Source organism: Balaenoptera borealis, assembly GCF_965194805.1.
Source record: "Balaenoptera borealis genome assembly, chromosome: 12".
Taxonomy (NCBI): Eukaryota; Metazoa; Chordata; class Mammalia; order Artiodactyla; family Balaenopteridae; genus Balaenoptera; species Balaenoptera borealis.
The window spans coordinates 84205559-84225666 of NC_138869.1; the positions used below are offsets into that span (position 1 = coordinate 84205559).

The following is a 20108-nucleotide window of genomic DNA, read 5'->3' on the forward strand; positions in this document are numbered from 1 at the left end:
ATTATTATCTGCATTATAGAACTGGGTCAATCAAAGGCTTAGTACTGCTAAGACATGCTCAAGCTGCAAACTAATGGTTAAGGTGGGCAGTAGCTTAGAAATTCTTATTATACTTATTTTTATAGCATCACTTAATATTTACTTTGAGAAGCTTCAAGAAAGATAATCATTATTAATTTTGAATTATGTAGGTATTTTTGGAAAGTCAAGGAATTGAACTAAATCCACCAGAGAAGATGGCTCTCGATCCTTACACTGAACTCCGGAAACAGCCTCTTCGTAAGTATGTGACTCCAACAGACTTTGATCAGCTCAAGCAGTTTCTCACCTTTGACAAACAAGTAAGTGACCTGGTAGGTTTACTTGTTTCCAAATGCAGCACTGCTTATTAGCAAGTTATTTTGGTAGATGTGTATCTTGAAACATACATCTGTAATTTAACTGGTCAGATACAGTGCTATCTTTCTGGGGTTAGAGGTACAGGAATGCCTGTTTCATATCAGAGATTCAAAGATGATTGTGGAGTTAAGTCTTGTGAGCTCCACCAAACTTTGAAATCTTAAGGCAATTCCTGAGCAACATCTGCTCCCTGCTTTATACTTCTAACCACCTGCTTCTTTTCTCAAATATGAATTAATGTCAAAGAATCCTTTGGGAAACCTTAAATGAATTATTTGGGTATTTCAAAGCTATTGCATATATGTAGGTTTCTAGTGTTAAACTAGTAATTTCACAGCATTCCCATTGCAGATGATTCCTTGTTCAATTTTATATTGATGTGTGAGTACATAATGTTCTGGGTATTTTCCAGCTCTGTTCCAACCTTCCTATCTTCCCCTTGTGGGCTGGTGTATTTGAGTCTTCTCCTTTACTGTACTAAAGGGAAAGAGAAAACAGAGAGATCACCCTCAGTGTTTCTTTGCTGCTTTTTTCTCTCAGACATGTAATTCCTTTTAGTTCAGAAAATTTTACCTAGCACTAGCAAGGTCTTTTCAGGACATTCTTTATATCAATCATATGTCTGTTATTATTTTGTATTTAAAGATTGTGTTGTTGATACTGTTACTAGAAGGAACAGTTGAAAGAACTAAAAAAAAAAAGATTAATAAATGAAAATTCTTTCCATACTAATTATATACAAACCATTCACATGTACCTTTATTAATACGCATAAAGCACTGAACAAAGGGCCCACTGCTCTTTTAATTCAGCTTCTCTTTCACTGACTAATATTTTGGATCAAAATGAATCATTCTTTCTCAGCACAAGCTTATAAGACTATTATTTAGTACTTTCCAGCTGTTGACATCTGGTATATGATTTCAGATGTTTTTATATCTTTGGTGAATACTTTGTTTTTAACCATCTGAGATTATGTCATAGTCTTTCTGGTTAATCTTTTCATCATTGTCTGATACAGAAATGCCAAAGCAGCTAAGTTAAACTCTCCACCTGTAGAATTTTTACTTAAGTCACTGCTCTGGGTTCCTCAAAGGTTCTTCGATTCTATGCGATCTGGGATGATACAGACAGCATGTTTGGTGAATGTCGGACCTACATCATTCATTACTATCTTATGGATGATACAGTGGAAATTCGAGAGGTCCACGAACGGAATGATGGGCGAGATCCCTTCCCACTCCTCATGAGCCGCCAGCGCATGCCCAAGGTTTTGGTGGAGAATGCAAGTATGTGTGATTCAGTTTATCCTCTGTTAATTGGGACCTTTCCTGGATCTCAAAGGAGTTAATCAGTGTGGTCATTCCCTTTACACTTGGGAGGTGCTTGCTGTGTTCTCGTAGGTACTCAAAAAGCGGCTTTCCCATAACTTCCCTCCTTTACTGGCCCCTCAGTCCAAGCTTGTATCTCAAATGGTCTGGCAGAGATGACTGATACCAAGATCAAGGGAACAAAACCAAAACAGCAGTGGAAGATTTGTTTAAAGTGTGGCAGAGCAAGGCTTCTGAGCTGAAGCAATTTCATGTCAGATTTTTAATGCATTTCTAAAACAAGCTTGTTTTCATTCAGAGATATAGCGTACCATTTCCTTATGTGCTTTTCAGACTTTGCTTCTCACCTCAACCACTTCCTAATCAGGAAGTTTCTATGTGGGATAACTTCAGATGGGAAAAGGCATGTCTGTGGTTCATAAAGGTGGATCCCCATTGTATCAACCCCTTGGTCTTTCTTTGCTGGTATTAAATAACCTTATCAATTGGAGTGTGAGAATGCAAACAAAATGCAGCTGAGACAGGCTGTCTGTCACTGCTTCTCTGGAATAAGTAGATTTGCTTTAGTTATTGACTTAATAGTTGAAGAATTTTCTCTTACAAAAGTGTCATCTTGGTCACATGTAATGACCAATGTTTGGATGGCTGACAGAACTCTGTAATAAATACTTTGTTTTTTTTTTTGGTTTTTTTTTAACTCTATTTTTTGGAACTAAGAGATAAGAAATTCCAGGTATTGAGCAAGAGATTTGGCTTAGAGGTTATAAACAAATTGGCAGTCTGAAAGCTAAATCCAACCTACCCACATGTATTGCTTGGTCTGCAGTGTTTTTTAAAAATGCAGAGTTATTTGGGGGCAAGGAGGTGGAGATTTCCATCACTGGGAGAGTAGATAATCAGAATGTGGTGAAGGTATATCTTGATAAATATGTAATAGTTAGAAGCAAAATGTACAAGAAAGCAAATGGATGCATCTTAAATGCATAGTGCTGTGTAGAAAAAAAGTAAAAGGAGATGTATAACGCAATACCATTTACAGAAGTAAAATGCACACAAAACAGTGTAAATATGCATATAATCAGAAAGCTGCTCATTAGCATGGTTGCATGTGAGGCAGAGGAGAATGAGATTGGGGAAAAGGATAAAAGGGAGTAAAAATTGTCATCATTTTTAAATTAAGAGACAACATTAAACACCTCTTTTTTTGAGAAATGAGAATAATTGCTAACACAGTTTACATTCTCAAATAGCGATAACTGGATCCATGCCCTAGTTCAACTTAGTCCGGCTGCTGCCTGCCGTGTTTCTTCTACTTAGCTCCCATAGAACCCTCTTAGAGCTCTGTGACACTGGGACTAATATACTAATTTTGGCCTTCCAGAATGCTTAAATGAGCCTGCAATGCCTGCCATCTGGAGCTGACAAACGTCAGGGTTATGATTAAGAAGAAGAATGGGGATGTATTCAGGGTGGCATGAAAAAAGTGTCACTAAATCTCTTGAACTCTCAGGTTCCATGTTTGTGTCTGCCTTATCAATGTGCCTTACCATTATGGCCTATGTTTAGACTTTTCAATATGTAATCATCCTCATCTATAACTTCCCAAATTTTAACAATTTTCAGCAGGGGTAGATGGAAAGGCAGCCTGGTGACCTATGTAGGGTCCTTTGAAAAGGTAGGACATATATCTTTTTGTGAAAGTTATTGTTAGTCTTGCAGACAGAAAAGGCTAAGCTTCCATCAGCTAAATAATTCCTTTAACTGGAACCACGGTGTTAAAGTGTCTGACTGACTCCCAGGGGCATTAAGCCAATGGATAATTTTTATTGAATTCAGTTAAACAAGAGTTAAATATCTGCTATGGGAACTACGTCATGTGCTAAGTGCTGTGCTGTGGAGGATAAAATGAAAATGTTACTCCCAGACCTAGAATCCCTGCCCTTCAGTCACTTCTGGCGGCTGGGGAGACAAGTCATATAAATACTCAAAGCGCTTAAACAGTAACACAGGTGCTCCAGATTATCTGATTGCTAACCAGTTATGTCATGTAGACAAAGCTCAGAAGAAGAGGTGTGAGCTAGAAAGACTAAAGGCTTTGCGGGAGAGCTGGGAGTGGACATAAACAATGGACCCTTACTAGGAAAAATCTAATGTATAGAAAGAAAATGATTCCAGAAGTAAGATCTGAGATATAAGAAGTGATAAATAAAGAAAATGGTAAAATGTAGGTAAATCTAAATAAACATTGACTATACAAACTAAAGGAACAATGTTAAATTTGAGGGGCTTAAAAAATATCAAGGTAAAATTAAAATATATTACAGTAATGATATTGGAGCAGTGATAGGATTAAAAAACAACAAATTTTGAAAAATGGGTATTTTTATGGATTATTTATTTTTATTGAAATAGAATTAACTTACAATACTATATTAGTTTCAGGTGTACAACACAGTGATCTGATACTTTTATACATTACAAAATGATCACCAGGATAATTCTAGTTATCATCTGTCACCACACAAAGTTATTACAGTATTATTATTATTATCGTTATTTTCAATGTTCCCCTGACAACTCTAATGCATAGCCAGGCTTTTTTTTTTTTAATATTTATTTATTTATTTGGTTGCGGCCGGGTCTTAGTTGCGGCACGTGTGCTCCTTAGTGGTGGCTGGCGGGCTTCTTATTTGTGGCTCATAGTCTCCTTAGTTGCTGCTCGCAGGCTCCTTAGTTGCCGCTCACTGGCTGCTTAGTTGTGGCACGTGGGCTCTTTAGTTGCGGCTTGCCAGCTCCTTGGTTGTGGCGTGCATGTGGGATCTAGTTCCCTGACCAGGGATCAAACCCGGACCCCCTGCATTGAGAGCGTGGCATCTTAACCACTGCACCACCAGGGAAGTCCCTACAGTACTATTGACTATATTCCCTATGCTGTACATTACACCCCCATGACTTATTTATTTTACAACTAAAGTTTGTACCTCTTAGTTTCCCTCATCAATTACACTCATTGTCTTACCCCACTCCCCTCTGAGAACCACCAGTTAGTTCTCTGTATCTATGAGTCTGTTTCTGTTTCGTTATGTTTATTCTTTTGTTTTACTTTTTTAGATTCCACATACAAGTGAAATGCAGTATTTGTCTTTCTCTGTCTGACTTATTTCACTTAGCATAATACCCTTTAGGTCCATGTTGTCAAAAATGGCAAGATTTCATTCTTTTTTATTGTTGAGTAATACTGTGTGTGTGTGTATACAGCACTTTCTCATTATCCATTCATCTATCTATGGACATTTAGATTGCTTCCATATCTTGGCTATTGTAAATAATGCTGTAGTGAACAGAGGGGTGCATAAATCTTTTTGAATTAGTGTTTTTTTTTTCCCCAGAAAAATACCCAGAAGTGGAATTGGTGGATCGCATGACAGTTCTGTTTTTAATTTTTTGAGGAATCTCCATACTTTTTTCCATAGTAGCTGCACTAATTTACATTCCCACCAACAGTGCACAAGGGTTCCCTTTCCTCCACATCCTCGCCAACATTTGTTATTTGTTGTCATCTTGATAACAGCCATCCTGAGAGGTGTGATGTGATATCTCGTGGGTTTGATTTGTGTTTCTCTGTTGATTAGTGATGTTGAGCATCTTTTCATGTGCCTGTTGGCCATCTGTATGTCTTCTTTGGAAAAATGTCTATTCAAGCCCTCAGCCCATTTTTTTAATCAGGTGGGTTTTTTGTTTGATGTCAAGTAGTATGAGTTCTTTCTATATTTTGGATATTAAACCCCTTATCAGGTGTATTATTTGCAAATAGCTTCTCCCATTCAGTAGGCTGCCTTTTTGTTTGGTTCCTAGTTTCCTTCACTGTGCAAAAGCTTTTTAGTTTTTTGTAGTCCCATTGGTTTATTTTTGCTTTTGTTTCCCTTGCCTGAGGAGACATATCCCAAAAAAAATGTTGCTAAGACTGATGTCAAAGAATGTACTGCTTATGTATTCTAATAGAAGTTTTATGGTTTCAATTCTTACATTTAAATTTTAATTCTATTTTGAGTTAATTTTTGTATATGGTGTGAGTATGTAGTCCAGTTTGATTCTTTTAACGTGTGGCTGTCCAGTTTTCTCCACACCACTTATTGAAGAGTCTGTCTTTTCCCCATTGTGTATGCTTGCCTGATTTGTCATAGAGTGAGTAATTGACCATATAAGTGTGGGTTTATTTCTGGGCTCTTTGTTCTGTTCCATTGATCTATGTGATCTATGTGCCAGTACCATACTGTTTTGATTATTGTAGGATTGTAGTATAGTTTGAAATTAGTGAGCCTGGTACCTCCAGTTTTGTTTTTCTTTCTCAAGATGGTTTTGGCTATTCAGAGCCTTATGTGTTTCCATACGAATTTTAGAATTATTTGTTCTAGTTCTGTGGAAAATGCCATTGGTATTTTGATAGGGACTGCATTGAATCTGTAGACTACCTTAGGTAATATGTTTATTTTAATAATATTAATTCTTCCAATCCATGAGCACAGTGTATCTTTCCATTTGTTTGTGTTGTCTTCAGTTTCTTTCATCAGAGTCTTAACAGTTTTCTGAGTAAAAGTATTTTACCTCCTTGGTTAGATTTATTTCTAGGTATTTTATTCTTTTTGATGCAGTTGTAAATGGATTTGTTTTCTCTTTCTGTTAGTTCTTTGTTAGCATATAGAATTGCAACAGATTTCTGTATATTTTGTACCTTATGGCTTTACTGAATTCATTTATTAGTTCTAAGTTTTATTGTGGCACCTTTAGGATTTTATATATATAGTATCGTATCATCTGCAAACAGTAGCAGTTTTACTTTTTCCTTTCCAATTTGGATTCCTTTTATTTCTTTTTCTTGTCTGATCGCTATGGCTAAGACTTCCAATACTACGGTGAATAAAATTGGAGTGAGTGGTCTTCCTTCTCTTGTTTCTAGTCTTCGACAAAATGCTTTCAGCTTTTTACTGTTGAGTGTGAAGTTAGCTGTGGGCTCGTCATGTTGGCCTTTATTAAGTTGAGGAAAGTTCCTTCTCTGCCCACTTTGTTGAGAGCTTTTATCATACATGGATGCTGAATTTCACCAAAAGCTTTTTTTGCACCTATTGAGATGATCATATGATTTTTATTCTTCAATTTGTTAGTCACATTGATTGATTTGTGGGTTTTGAACCATCCTTGCACCCCTGGGATAAATCCCACTTGATCATATTGTATTATGCTTTTAACATAGTGTTGTATCCTGTTTGCTAATATTTTTTGAGGGTTTTTGAATCTATGTTCATCAGTGATATTGGCCTACAATTTTCTTTTTCTGTGGTGCCTTTGTCCGGTTTTGGTATCAAGGTGATGCTGGCCTCATGGAATGAGTTCAGAAGCATTTCTCCTCCTTCAGTTTTTTGGAATACTTTAGAAGGTTAGGTGTTAACTCTTCTTTAAATGTTTAATAGAATTCACCTGTGAAGCCCTCTGGTCCTAGACTTTTGTTTCTTGGGGGTATTTGATTACTGATTCAATTTCATTACTAATAATCAGTCTATTCATATTTTCTATATCCTCTTGATTCAGTCTTAGGAGATTGTGTGTTTTTAGGAATTTATCCATTTCTTCTAGGTTGTCCATTTTGCTGACGTGTAATTGTTTGTACTAATCTCTTACGATTCTTTGTATTCATGTGGTGTTGGTTGTAACTTCTCTTTCATTTTTGATTTTATTTATTTGGATCCTCTCTCATTTTTTACTTGATGAATCTGGCTAAAGGTTTATCATTTTGTTTATCTTTTCAAAGAAACACCTCTTAGTTTCATTGATCTTTTCTGTTGTTTTTTTTAGTCTCTATTTCATTTATTTCCTCTCTGATCTTTATTATTTCTTTCCTTCTACTCACTTTGGATTCTGCTTATTCTTCTTTTTCTACTTCCTTTAGGTGTAAGGTTAGATTGAGATTTTTTATATCCTGAGGTAGGCTTATATTGCTATACACTTTCCTCTTAGAACTGCTTTTGCTGTGTCCCATAGCATTTTGTATCATTGTGTTTCCATTTTCATTTGTCTCCAGGTATTTTTTATTTCCTCTTTGATTTCTGCAGTGACCAATTGGTTGTTTAGTACTATACTGTTTAGCCTCCACACATTTGGGTTTCTTACAGTGTTTTTTATTTTTTTTATTGAAGTATAGTTGATTTACAATGTTGTCTTAATTTCTATACAGCAAAGTGGTTCAGTTATACGTATATATACATATATATACACACACACATTCTTTTTATGTTCTTTTCCATTATGGTTTATCACAGGATGTTGAATATTGTTCCCTGTGCTATACAGTAGAAACTTGTTATTTATCCGTTCTACATATCGTAGTTTACATCTGCTAACCCCAAACTCCGAAACCATCCCTCCCCCACCCCACCCCTGGCAACCACAAGTCTGTTCTCTGTCTGTGAGTCTGTTTCTGTTTTGTAGATAGGTTTATTTGTGTCATATTTTAGAGTCCACATATAAGTGATATCGTATGATATTTGTCTTTCTCCTTCTGACTTCACTAATAAGATAATCTCAAGGTCTACAGTTTTTTTTTTTTTTCCTTGTAGTTGATTCCTAGTTTCATGGTGTTGTGGTTGGAGAAGATGCTTCATATGATTTCAGTCTTCTTAAATTTACTGAGACTTGATTTGTGGCCTAGCATGTGAACTGTCCTGGAGAATGTTCCATGTACACTTGAAAAGAATGTATTCTGCTGCTTTGGGATGGAATGTTCTATATATTTTTATTAAGTTCATCTGGTCTAATGTCATTTAAGGCCAGTGTTTCCTTTTTGATCTTCTGTCTGGATGATCTGTCCATTGATGAAACTGGAGTGTTAAAGTCCCCTTCTATTATTGTGTTACCATCAGTTTCTCCTTTTGTTTGTTAATATTTGCCTTATGTACTTATGTGCTTCTGTGTTGGCTGTATATATATATATCTTTTTGGATTGATCCCTTTATCATTATGTAATGCCCTTTTTTGTCTCTTTTTACAGCCTTTGTTTTAAAGTCTACTTGGTGTGATATAAATATTGGTACCCCAGCTTTCTTTTCATTTTCATTTGCATGGAATACCCTTTCTCATCCTCTCACTTTCAGTCTGTCTGTCTTAGGTCTGAAGTGAGTCTCTTGTAGGCAGCATGTAGATGGATCTTGTTTTTTTGTTCATTTAGCCCCTCCATGTCTTTTGATTGGAGCATTTAGTCCACTTACATTTAAAGTAATAATTATTGGGGAATTCTCTGACAGTCCAGTGGCTGGGACTTTGTGTTTTCACTGTCAAGGGCCTGGGTTTGTTCCCTGGTCAGGGAACTGGGATCCTACAAGCCACATGGCGTGGCCAAAAAAAAAAAAGAAAACAATGCCACAGAGTCATGAGCTGTGTCCTCCACTGCCCATCACTTCCTGGGGTAACTCAGAGAGCTCTAGTAGGGTTGGGCACTAGACACTGGGAGAAGGAACCCTTGGTCTATAGGGCGTTTAAGATGCATGATTGGGAAGCAGCCAACCCTTTTCTTTTGGCAAATCAAGGGCTGGAGTGTTAGGTTTTCTGAATGCTGTAGCAGAACCTTAGCCTCCTTCCTTATTTTCTTAGCAATTATCAGTCAGGATAGTACCAACCCTCCTCTTATGCCCCCTGTCATCAGAGTTCTGGTGCCAAGCTTTGTGGTTCCAGCTACAAAGTGTGGCACCTTACTAGAACTGACTGATGATCTTATGGTTTCCATGGAGGCCAAGCTGCAGGGAATCAGTCTTAAACAATCAACGCCTAGTTTTCATAAGAGAGTGTGACAAATTAGATTTATTCCAAAAATGGAAGGTTGATTCTACGTTTGAAAATCTGTTGATTTCCCAGATGAACGGATTACCGGAACCATCGTGCTGACTGTCCCTCCTGTGCCTCTTGGCACAGGACTAGATCAGACTGCCCTCATAGCAGTGACCACAATTGAAATGAAACCATGTTTTGTGTGTTTAGAGTCTGTGGCCCCGAATAGAATGTTTTCTCCATCAAGGCAGGAATTTTATCTATACTGTTAATTGTTATAATCTCTGTATTCAGCAGTGCACCTGGTACACGGTATATGTGGTCACTAATAATTTGTTAGATGAACGGATAAATGGGTGGGTGGTTGAAGTAAATGACTTGGCCCCCCCGCTCTAGATCCAATACTCTGTCTTTATAGAAGGACATTTATTCTTTTCTCTTGTAATGATTCCTTCTAAGCGTTAATTCTACTAAGATTGGTGACCTCTAGGGATAGTTCAAGCCGAATATGGGAGAGAGACTTTACAGAAACAGTCTGGGCTATTATTTATGTGTCCTGTTCGCAGATGGAAATACTCAGCCCTGTGTTCTGCCGGGAGTGTGGAGGAGCCCCTGACCCTCGGTCAGAGCTGAAGCCTGCACTCCCTCTGGTTCTCAGGAATGCCTGGCTGCTGGCTGCTGTGTGTCAGTCTTTCTTCCCATCCTCATTCCTTTTTCTTTTCTCTCCCTGCTGTCTTTTGTTAGAGAACTTCCCTCGGTGTGTGCTGGAAATCTCAGACAAGGAGGTGTTGGAATGGTATACTGCCAAAGACTTCATTGTTGGGAAGCCACTCACTATACTTGGGAGAACTTTCTTCATTTATGATTGTGATCCATTTACTCGGCAGTATTACAAAGAAAAATTTGGAATCTCCGATTTACCACGCATTGATGTGAGCAAGAAGGAGCCACCTCCTGTGAAACAGGTAACAGGACACTGGTTCTGAGGTTAGAGAGAGAGTTCATCTTCTGATGCATTAATAGAAGTTTAAGGAAAGGGATAAAAAAGGCTCTTTTGTGAATACCCAATAAAAAAAAATGGACAAAGCATGTGAAATAGAGCAGTTCACAAAAGAAGAACTACAAATGGCTAATGAACATACGGAAACACCCTCAATTGATAATCAAACAAAGAGAAATGAAAATAATGAGGTTTAGGATCTATTTGATTTAAAAAGACTCACAATATCCAGTGTTTGCCCTGATGTGATGCAGTAGGCATTTCGTGTACTGTTAATAGGCGAACCAATGAGAAAAACTTTTCTGAAGGGCAGTCTGTCTCATTTTAACTTTTTCAAAATAAAATATCACATATCTCTTGACCCAGAAAATCTGGTTTGGGGATTATAAGTAGATATGTGTGAGGATGTGTAGTGTAGCATTACTTATAATAAAGTGTAAGGACATTGGCAGAATAAATTATATTATAAAGTATATCCATCCATATAATTAGAGGACTATCAGACTTGTTAAAAAAAGAGGGAGTCTATGCGTATTAACATGAGAAAATGTCCATAACATTGTTAAGGGATTGTGAATACATGACATGGCACTATTTTTGTAGATTACTGTATACAACATCTGCTTATATTACTGAGGAAAAGACCCAGAGGAATGTTTCTCCGGACTGTTAACAGTGGTTAGTTCACCGTGGGAAGGGGAGGGAGGGAGGGAAGTGGGAGATGACCAGGGAGCTTTCTTTCTATACTGGGTGGTTTTAATTTCGCTTTTTTTTTTTTGGCCATGCCACGTGGCTTACGGGATCTTAGTTCCCTGACCAGGGCTTGAACCCATGTCCCCTGCAGTGGAAGCGCGGAGTCCTAACCACTGGCCCACCAGGGAGTTCCCTTAATTTCAGTTTTTATACCAAGCCTTGTGTTACTTTAATAATTTAAAAACTTTTTGATTAAAAAAAAGACATCTTTAAAAATTCCAGACCCCTAAGGCATTTCATTTTTTCTTGCCTATTTATCAAACCCTTTTACTTAAAAAGTGATTGGGAGCAAAACAAAAACTGATTCACTGAAGATGTTGGAAGACAGTGTTCTTTAATTGCAACATCGCTCTCCTTAAAATCACGCAAAACCCCAAAATTCAGTTCTGTGCACCTCAAAGTCCACTCTGAGAGTAAGTTCATGGTGTCTTTAATGCACCAAAATAGTAATTTAATAAACTTGAACCTTCAGAGTGGCTCAGCCACATATTTTAGGGTTTGAAATGACAATTGCATGTTTTCAAAATTACACATTACACAGCAGATTCAACAAGCACCTGAAGTATTAAGGCCCACAGTGTCGTAGACCAAAACACTGGTGCTCGTACCTATTTGGGGCAGGAACAACTCAAACAACCTCTCTGTTGCCCATGTATAAGATAGTGTGTTAGCACCTGTGGCCCATCTTTATTTTGCCAGCGTGTGTATAAAATAATGTCCGTGGGCTCTTTTCTTTTTGAAAGACACGACTGGAAGGATGGAATGATTGAATTCCTCCTGCCTTCCCCGCATCTGCTGCCCATGCTGCTTGCACTTAGCCTCCAATTCTACTGAATTACAGGTGGTTCTGCATCCTGTTTTATTCCCCTGGACTTTCGCTAATGCTCTTTCTCCTGCTTGAACTACTTCTCCATCATTTCTCTACACGGCTTTTTCTTACCTCTCACAACTCAGTGTAGGCTTTCTCTCTTCTAAGAAGGCTTCTCTGAAGTGCCAGGCAGGGCTCGCCCCCCATCGTCTGTGTTCCTGGGATACTCTGTGCCTCCCTCCACTAGCACTTATCGTATTTAAACATCTGTTTATGAATTTTTCTATGAGACTAAGTTCCTTGACAGCAGGACCACTGTTCATCTTTGTGCTCCTAGCGCCTAACACAGTGCCTGGCAAATAGGAGGTATGTGGTGTGTTTCCTGGATAGACTGAAGAAGACTGCCTAGGCAGTATGTATTTGTTCCCCTCAAAGGCAAGTGATATCTTAGGCAAGGCTTTTAGAACCAACATCTCATAAAAACAGTTACAAAGAAGGATTTGGATTTTGGTGCTAGGCCTTCCTGGGGCAATAAAACTTCCAGAAGGGAGTGTGGGTGATGATAATGCCTCTTGCTGTCAGTTTTTCCTCTGATAGAGCTCCTTACCCATGAATGTGCTCATGGATTAAGAATTATAATAAAACCCATGTCCCTATGCCCCAGTTTTGGGGGCAGCATTTGATGCAGTCTACAGGAAAAAATACCATGTGAACAGATGTAGATTTTGATCAACCAAACTACTCCACCACTTGAGTTTATAGATAAGTATTGTGTGAGATCGCAGTCCAGGCATCACAATGAAAAGTACAAGAGTGATGCTGTTAAATGTCAAACATTCTCATAAGGAGGAGTCTCACCTAACCAGGAAGTAGGATGGGGAGGGCTTGTAGCACACTGGTGCACTTTTCCTAGTGGACGGCTTTGATCTGTCTTTTGAGCTGATAAAAGCTTTGAGTCCTAGAATAGCCCTGCTCTCCATCCTCATTACTATCACCTTTCCACCCCCCAAATTTGTCTTCTAAAGAAAGAAAGGGAGGGAAGACTTGGATAGAGAGCAGAGAGAACTGAAGAACCACTATAGATTTTGGTTTGTTTGTTTTGCCCTGTCTCAGTCACTCTGTATAATACAATGAATTCTCCATCCTTACATACGGCACATTAATTGTAGTGTTTGGTCAGTTTATTTTCTCTATAATAAATAATTCTGCTACAAATAAATCCTCTCTGCCTGTCCATGAAAGTCTTTGTTGGAAATGAGTAGGAAAGTTCCACTTAACCAAACAGCAAATACCTTTTAGCTCTCCTCAATCATTACCTCTCAGTCATCTAAACTCTACACAATGTAGTTGGAACACAGGGATGAGAGCCGTAGCAGGTTCTAGAGGGACCAAGCCAGAGTCAAGCTGATGGGCAGGGACAGAAGTGGATATGCAGTGCATATATTTAATTTGAGAATCTCGATACCCAGGTCAGGCTGATCTGCCAGATCAGGAGTAAGTCCACATGGATCCAGAAGCCAGATGTGCTGGATCTCAGGCTGGATCCATCTGGAGACATGCTAGTAGGGAGGAGGAAGAAGCCAGGACCAGGAGAGCTCATCTGCCGTGGAGCTGGCCTCTGAAGGATGAGGGACTCTAAGACTTTGTGTGTGCGTGCATAATTAAGAAAGCCTGGGCAGAAACTCTGGAAGGTGGGTCATACGAACAGGAGTGTCTAGGCGTGATAATGTCTACAGTCAGAGGAATGGCTCTCGTTTAGAACAGGACCCAGGCGGTAGCTTGGAGCATGAAAAGCATGGTGCCAGGACCACAGGCACAGGGGCTGATATTTAGAGAAAGTCTTTATTCCAAGCAGAGGAAATGAGATGCAACTTGGGAAAAATAGGTAGAAACCTGTTAAAACAAAAGGAATTTGAGAGGAAGGTGCTCAGAAACTTACCTGCCTATTTTAAAACTCCTTAACCTCCCCCCACATCCCCCAACCAGGCTGCTCTCACTGTGTATTGATATTAGACTCCACCACTGTGCATTTCCGCCTACCTCCAGAGTCAGTCAGAGCTTAGCATGCAGTATCTCACCCAAAGTTCCTCTGTTCATGGCAACTGTGTATATTCACTGAGTAGTGGTTTTGCATTTGGAGCAAATTAAGTCATCGTCCATCTACTGGATCCATTAGTCATATTCCAGCCATGAAGATCACATTAACTACAGCCCAGGAAGTGGGTGAAGGATCAGTGTTCTAAGCACCCCACCTTGGACGAAAAGAGCAGAGTCCCTGGTTTCTGAGGGAGTCCCTTGTTGCAGATGGAGCAGGGCTCATATAGACTAATTTGTTAAAGTCCCTGAATACAATATATTAAAAGATTTGGGGAGGGTATCTACTAGTAAAAGCGTGGTACAAGCTAGTTTGCTGAGAAAGCATAGCAGAAAGGAGTCAGAGAAAAAGAACTCAGCTGCAGTCCGCCTAGCATTGATGAGAGGGAGGAAGACAACCTCTGAACTACTTAAGATTTTAGACAAACAGATCTTAGCAACCTATAGCGGTGCTTTCAGCCCTTCATGGAACCTAAATGAAAAATATAAGTTCATCCTAAACTTTCACACTCATCAAATAACCTTTGCATCTGGAATTTAGTTCCATGAGTTTGCTCCTTCACTAGGAAAGGGGAATCCTGTGTGGACAGGGGGATGTGTGTTCTCAGTGAAGTATGGCTGTCATTCTCTTAGGCAAAAATGAAGAAATAAAAATAGGGACTTCCCTGGTGGCACACTGGTTAAGAATCCGCCTGCCAATGCAGGGGACACGTGTTCGAGCCCTGGTCCGGGAAGATCCCACATGCCGCGGAGCAACTAAGCCCATGCGCCACAACTACTGAGCCTGTGCTCTAGAGCCCACGAGCCACAACTACTGAAGCCCATGCGCCCAGAGCCCGTGCTCCGCAACAAAGAGAAGCCACTGCAATGAGAAGCCCACGCACCGCAACAAAGAGTAGCCCCCGCTCGCTGCAACTAGAGAAAGCCCACACGCAGCAACGAAGACCCAACGCAGCCAAAAATAAATAAATAAATTTAAAAAAATTTTTTTAAAAGAAATAAAAATATTAGAAATACAGAGGTAAATCGGAAGTAGCATGAACCAAGTCCTGACACCCCCACCCTACCCCCACCTCCGACACACACACGTGCCCACTTTGGGTGAATTGAGAAAACAGTTTCCAGATCTGCCAGGCTGAGACCCACACCCCAGACAAAGAAGTCACAGACCCGTGGGCTTCACCGTGCTGGAGGGCCACAGAGGCCAGGATTGGGGCTGGGAGCAGGGCCAGGCTCTGCTTTGGCAGTAAGGGGTCAGTGGACATCAGTGATAGATTAAATCCAGCCCCGAGTGTTACTTTGTAGCATCATCAGTCACTTGTATGCGCAGTGATCATGGTGTAAAATCTATAAAGAGGAATGGAATGTGTGATATGTTATTTTTTCTGATTACATTTGTATATGTAGAAATTGCTTTTAAATAAATGTTTTCTAGATTTTAAAAAGAAACTTAGTTACCTTTAATTTTTAGAACAAGGAGCATCTGCTTTATTTCTTGCTTCCTGTGTTTCTTCAGGAATTACCTCCCTATAACGGTTATGGACTAGTTGAAGACTCTGCTCAGAATTGCTTTGCGCTCATTCCAAAAGCTCCAAAAAAAGATGTTATTAAAATGCTGATGAATGAGAACAAGGTGCTTCGTTATTTGGCTGCACTGGTGAGGACAATTTTTATATCCTAAGATTCTGTTCTGTGTCAGTACTGTGCACAGTTGTCCATTTTGTCTGTAAGCTCTAGAGTAACAGCTGCCAGAGGTATGTGTTTATTTAAACAACCACTGGCTCCAACCTTCAGGCAGGTTGGATAGTATTAAGTATGGTGCCCCTGAACCAAGACCTAGCTCAAGTCCTATCTGCCCTCACAATCTTTCTTAAATCATTAATCTCTCTATCCCTCAAATTTTGACAGGCATTTTGGCCTTTTTTATTAAGCAATTGTGAAAGCCTGACTTACATTCAAATTATCTATTTGTGTGCCTTTCCAGTGAACTGTGATTTTCTTGAGGGTAGGGACCATGTCTTACTAATTTTTATCATTGGTGATATCTAGCTTGATGTATTTTATATTCATTAAATGTAACAAATGGAATCATACTAATTTAATAGATGTGAACTTTGAGAGGTCATGTGGCTAGTGGCTAAGAGGTTTGGAAACAGACATAAATTCAAATCCTGAGTGTTCCACTCACTGGCTGAATTACCTGAAGCAAATTACTGATAAGAATTCAAAGGATAATGTCTTTAAAAGTAGAAAAAAATGCAGAAATAGAAATATAAGCATTTTATTTAGAAATATAGACATAAATAGGAGAAATTGAAATAAGTTACTGTGGGAATAGAAATGTATTTGAAAAAATAAAAATTAAATAAGAACATAATTGACTAATGTATTTTTTAAATATTGAAAAAGCTTTGAAACAAGGGAGTTCTAGCAAATTCTAGGTCAACTAGAACACTCCATACGTTAAGAATTCTGATTAATGAAGGTTTTGCATTGTTGCTAAGTTCTTTGAGTTACTGTTAAAGTTCAAGAGGTTTGTTGAATTATGACATAGTAACTATGAACTCCTTGAGGGCAGGAGTCATGTCTCTTTAGACTTTGTAGGCACTCAATAACTGTTGGATGAATGGGTAAATGAATTTATTTATACATACACTATCTGTGAGTCAGGCAATATAATATACTCATTTTATGTTTCAAAACATAAGAATCAGAGAGGCTAATTGGTGTGTCCCAGGTCTTACTGCTTAGACAGAGGCAGGACTAGGACTCAACCTAACGAAAAATATAATTCGAAAAGGTACATGCGCCCCAATGTTCATAGCAGCACTATTTACAATAGGCAGGACATGGAAGCAACCTAAATGTCCATCAACAGATGAATGGATAAAGAAGTTGTGGCATATGTATGTATGTATGTATGTATATACACACACACACAGACACACGTACATACATACAATGGACTATTACTCAGCCCTAAAAAAGAATGAAATAATGCCACTTGCAGCAACATGATGGACCTGGAGATTATGATACAGTAGAATTTCAATGAACAAATGGAGAAGAGAAGAGTGCAATAGAAAATTACCGTTAAGCACACACCTCAGCAGTACTTGTTGCTGACAAGGTCCATCAACGGATGCTAAAATTAGTGGGAAAACCTTTGAGGAGAAACAAGATTTTCATGGTTTCAAAGTATCTCCTCAAGATATTTACTAACTGCAAAGGGAAAGATGGTAACATTACAGGGGAGAAACCCACCAGGCATCTTCTTAACCAAGTGATCAAGTTCAACATCACCAATAAAAAGATGTTCTGTTATCATGAACTCCTTGATATGCACAGAGAAGGACGTGTTTTGTTTTTTTTTTCCTGTGGTATTTTTGCCAAAGATGCAAAAGTGAGATGCATGAGGGACAGTCAACAAAATAATTGACCAGTACTCATGTCAGGGTCATGAAAGACAAGAGCAGACTGAGGAACTGTCACAAATTGGATGAGATTAAAGAGAAATAACAACTAATGCAGTATAGGATCCTGAAACAGAGAAAGAACATAAGTGGAAAACAGGTGAAATTTGAATAAGGACAGTAGTTTATTTAAAGCATTATACCATCATCTTCTGGGTTTGATAATTGTGCTATGGTTATGTAAGATATTACTGTTAGGTGAGGCTTGGTGATGGGCTTATGAGAATTCTCAACTATGCAACTTTTCTGTAAGTCTGATAAACTTAGTTCAAAATAAAATGGCAAAAACATTTTTAAAAAAGTTTTAAATACTCCTTCCTGCCAGGGTGAGCTGTTGCCCCCAGCCCCCTTGCACACCTGAGCCTGTAGTCCTGCTCAGAACTTTATTTTCTTCTAAGTGTGATGGGGATCCTCTGGAGGTTTGAGAGGAGAGGAAGGATGTGATTTAATTTTTATTTCTTGCTTGTTTAAAAAAATTTTTTTTTATTATAAGGGTGTTCAACGAAAAAGTTTGGAGACTGTCAGATAGGGAATGGTATGAGGAAATTATTTTACCAAGAGGAAATTCAATGACTTTCTCTACTAAATGAGAAATGACACAAATAATTCCATGGTCTGAATGAGAAGGTGTGTGCTGAAATTGTGATGTGAGAGGATTTTAGTCAAGAATAAACATGTCTGTATTTAGGCTTGTTCTGTCTGGAATTTGTTTCTTGGTGATTTGATTTAGGAAAAGTCTTATCAACAACGTAGTTTCTCAGAATCACTTTCAACTCTATGACATTATATTACTCCTTCGTCCCTTCTTAAATTTTCTTTTTTAAATTATGTATAAAAATGGATTTGTTTAAAGGCGTAAGCTTTGCATAATCACCTTAGTGTCCTCGACATTGAACATAATGTCAGCCACGAGGTTTCAAACTGGCAGCCTGTGGACAGAATGCAGCCCATATGTTTTCTTTGGCCTGCCTGGTGCTTTTAAAGCGTTGAAGTCAACATTTTAAAGTCAGGGTTTTTATATAGTAATCCAAATTTCTGTTTTCTCATGAAAAATTGGATCTAGCAACATTGGGCCTATATTCATTCCCACAATCAAGTGGAGGTGAGTTGGGGCAGCCTCCCTTAGATGAGGTATGTCCTTTCCCGGCCCCCCGAGTCCCACCCCATACTGTTCATTTATATTATACTTCATATGTTAGGTTTATATTGTACCCTAGTCCCTGTAGATATTTCAGTTTGAGGCTTTTGCATAGATCACGTACCTTCGTAATACCCTCTTTTCTTCACCTTTCCAGGAATCCCCCATCCCAGAAGACAAAGACCGCCGATTTGTCTTCTCTTATTTTCTAGCCACTGACATGATCAGTATCTTTGAGCCTCCTGTTCGCAATTCTGGTATCATTGGGGGCAAGTATCTTGGCAGAACTAAAGTTGTCAAACCAGGCTCCTCAGTGGAAAACCCCATCTATTATGGCCCCAGTGACTTCTTCATTGGTGCTGTGATTGAGGGTAAGTCTCAACACAGTTTAGGCTCTTTTTCTGGCCAAGTGAATGGGTTCTTCTAATTAGGAATTTAATTCAGTTAACCCTTGTAGGAAGCAGTTAGTCTGCAGTCCAGCTGTACATGTGGTATAGTGTATAAATCTCCTTTATCAATTAAACTGTAAATTGGTTGCATTTGTTGGCTGTAGATGGAGACTCTGAGCTCCCTAAACACCAAGCAAACTAGTGCATATTAGTTTAGAGAGCAACTGAAAGTTCATTAGTCTACGTCACAAATACACACCTGTGAATTTTTACTCTTGGTTGCCTGATAAAAACATGACCAGGCTAAGTGTATTTCTACCCTTTCCCCAGTGTTTGGCCACCGGTTCGTCATCCTTGATACAGACGACTGTGTTCTGAAATACATGGAGCGCAATGCTGCCCGGTATTCACCAGAAGCACTCCTGTCAATTCAGAACCGTGTTCGAAAGCAAGAAGCTCCTGCACCAGAATTGGACAAGTATGTTTGACCATCTAAGGTCCATTTTGGCTTTGGCACAATGAGATATTCAGGAAGCAGTTCTTAAAATGAGTGGATAATCACATTTTAGATTTTCAGATTTCCCTCACCAATGGAAGGTCTTAGACGTACATAGGTTACCTGGGTCCAACATAATAGCTAGTAACTTAGAACTTTTTCAACTTCATATATTTAGCAAATAATTATTGAGTGCCTTGTATGTATCAGACACTATCACTAGGCCCTTAGGCTTTTATCAGTAAACAAAATAGACCAGAAGTTGCTGCCCTCATGGAGTTGACCCTCTAAGCAGTGGGAGTTAGCTAATAAACAGCACCAGTAAGTTAGTTATACAGTGTGTTGGGTGATGAGTGCTATGGGGAAGTGGAGCAAAACACGAGTGATAAGGGTTCTGGAAGGTGGGGGTGGG

At 38.9% G+C, this 20108-nt stretch overlaps 1 protein-coding gene across 4 annotated transcripts in view; it reads left to right on the top strand.

Annotated features, from left to right (window-relative positions):
• Positions 1 to 20108, top strand: part of EFHC1 (EF-hand domain containing 1) — a 59853-nt gene that overhangs the window by 21353 nt on the left and 18392 nt on the right. For all 4 annotated transcript variants that reach the window (XM_082346251.1, XM_082346252.1, XM_082346254.1 and 1 more), the window contains 6 exons: positions 192 to 341; positions 1496 to 1688; positions 10290 to 10510; positions 15717 to 15857; positions 18969 to 19182; positions 19531 to 19678. In XM_082346251.1, coding sequence (XP_082202377.1) covers positions 192 to 341; positions 1496 to 1688; positions 10290 to 10510; positions 15717 to 15857; positions 18969 to 19182; positions 19531 to 19678 — 1067 coding nt within the window. The remainder of the gene's footprint in view (positions 1 to 191; positions 342 to 1495; positions 1689 to 10289; positions 10511 to 15716; positions 15858 to 18968; positions 19183 to 19530; positions 19679 to 20108) is intronic.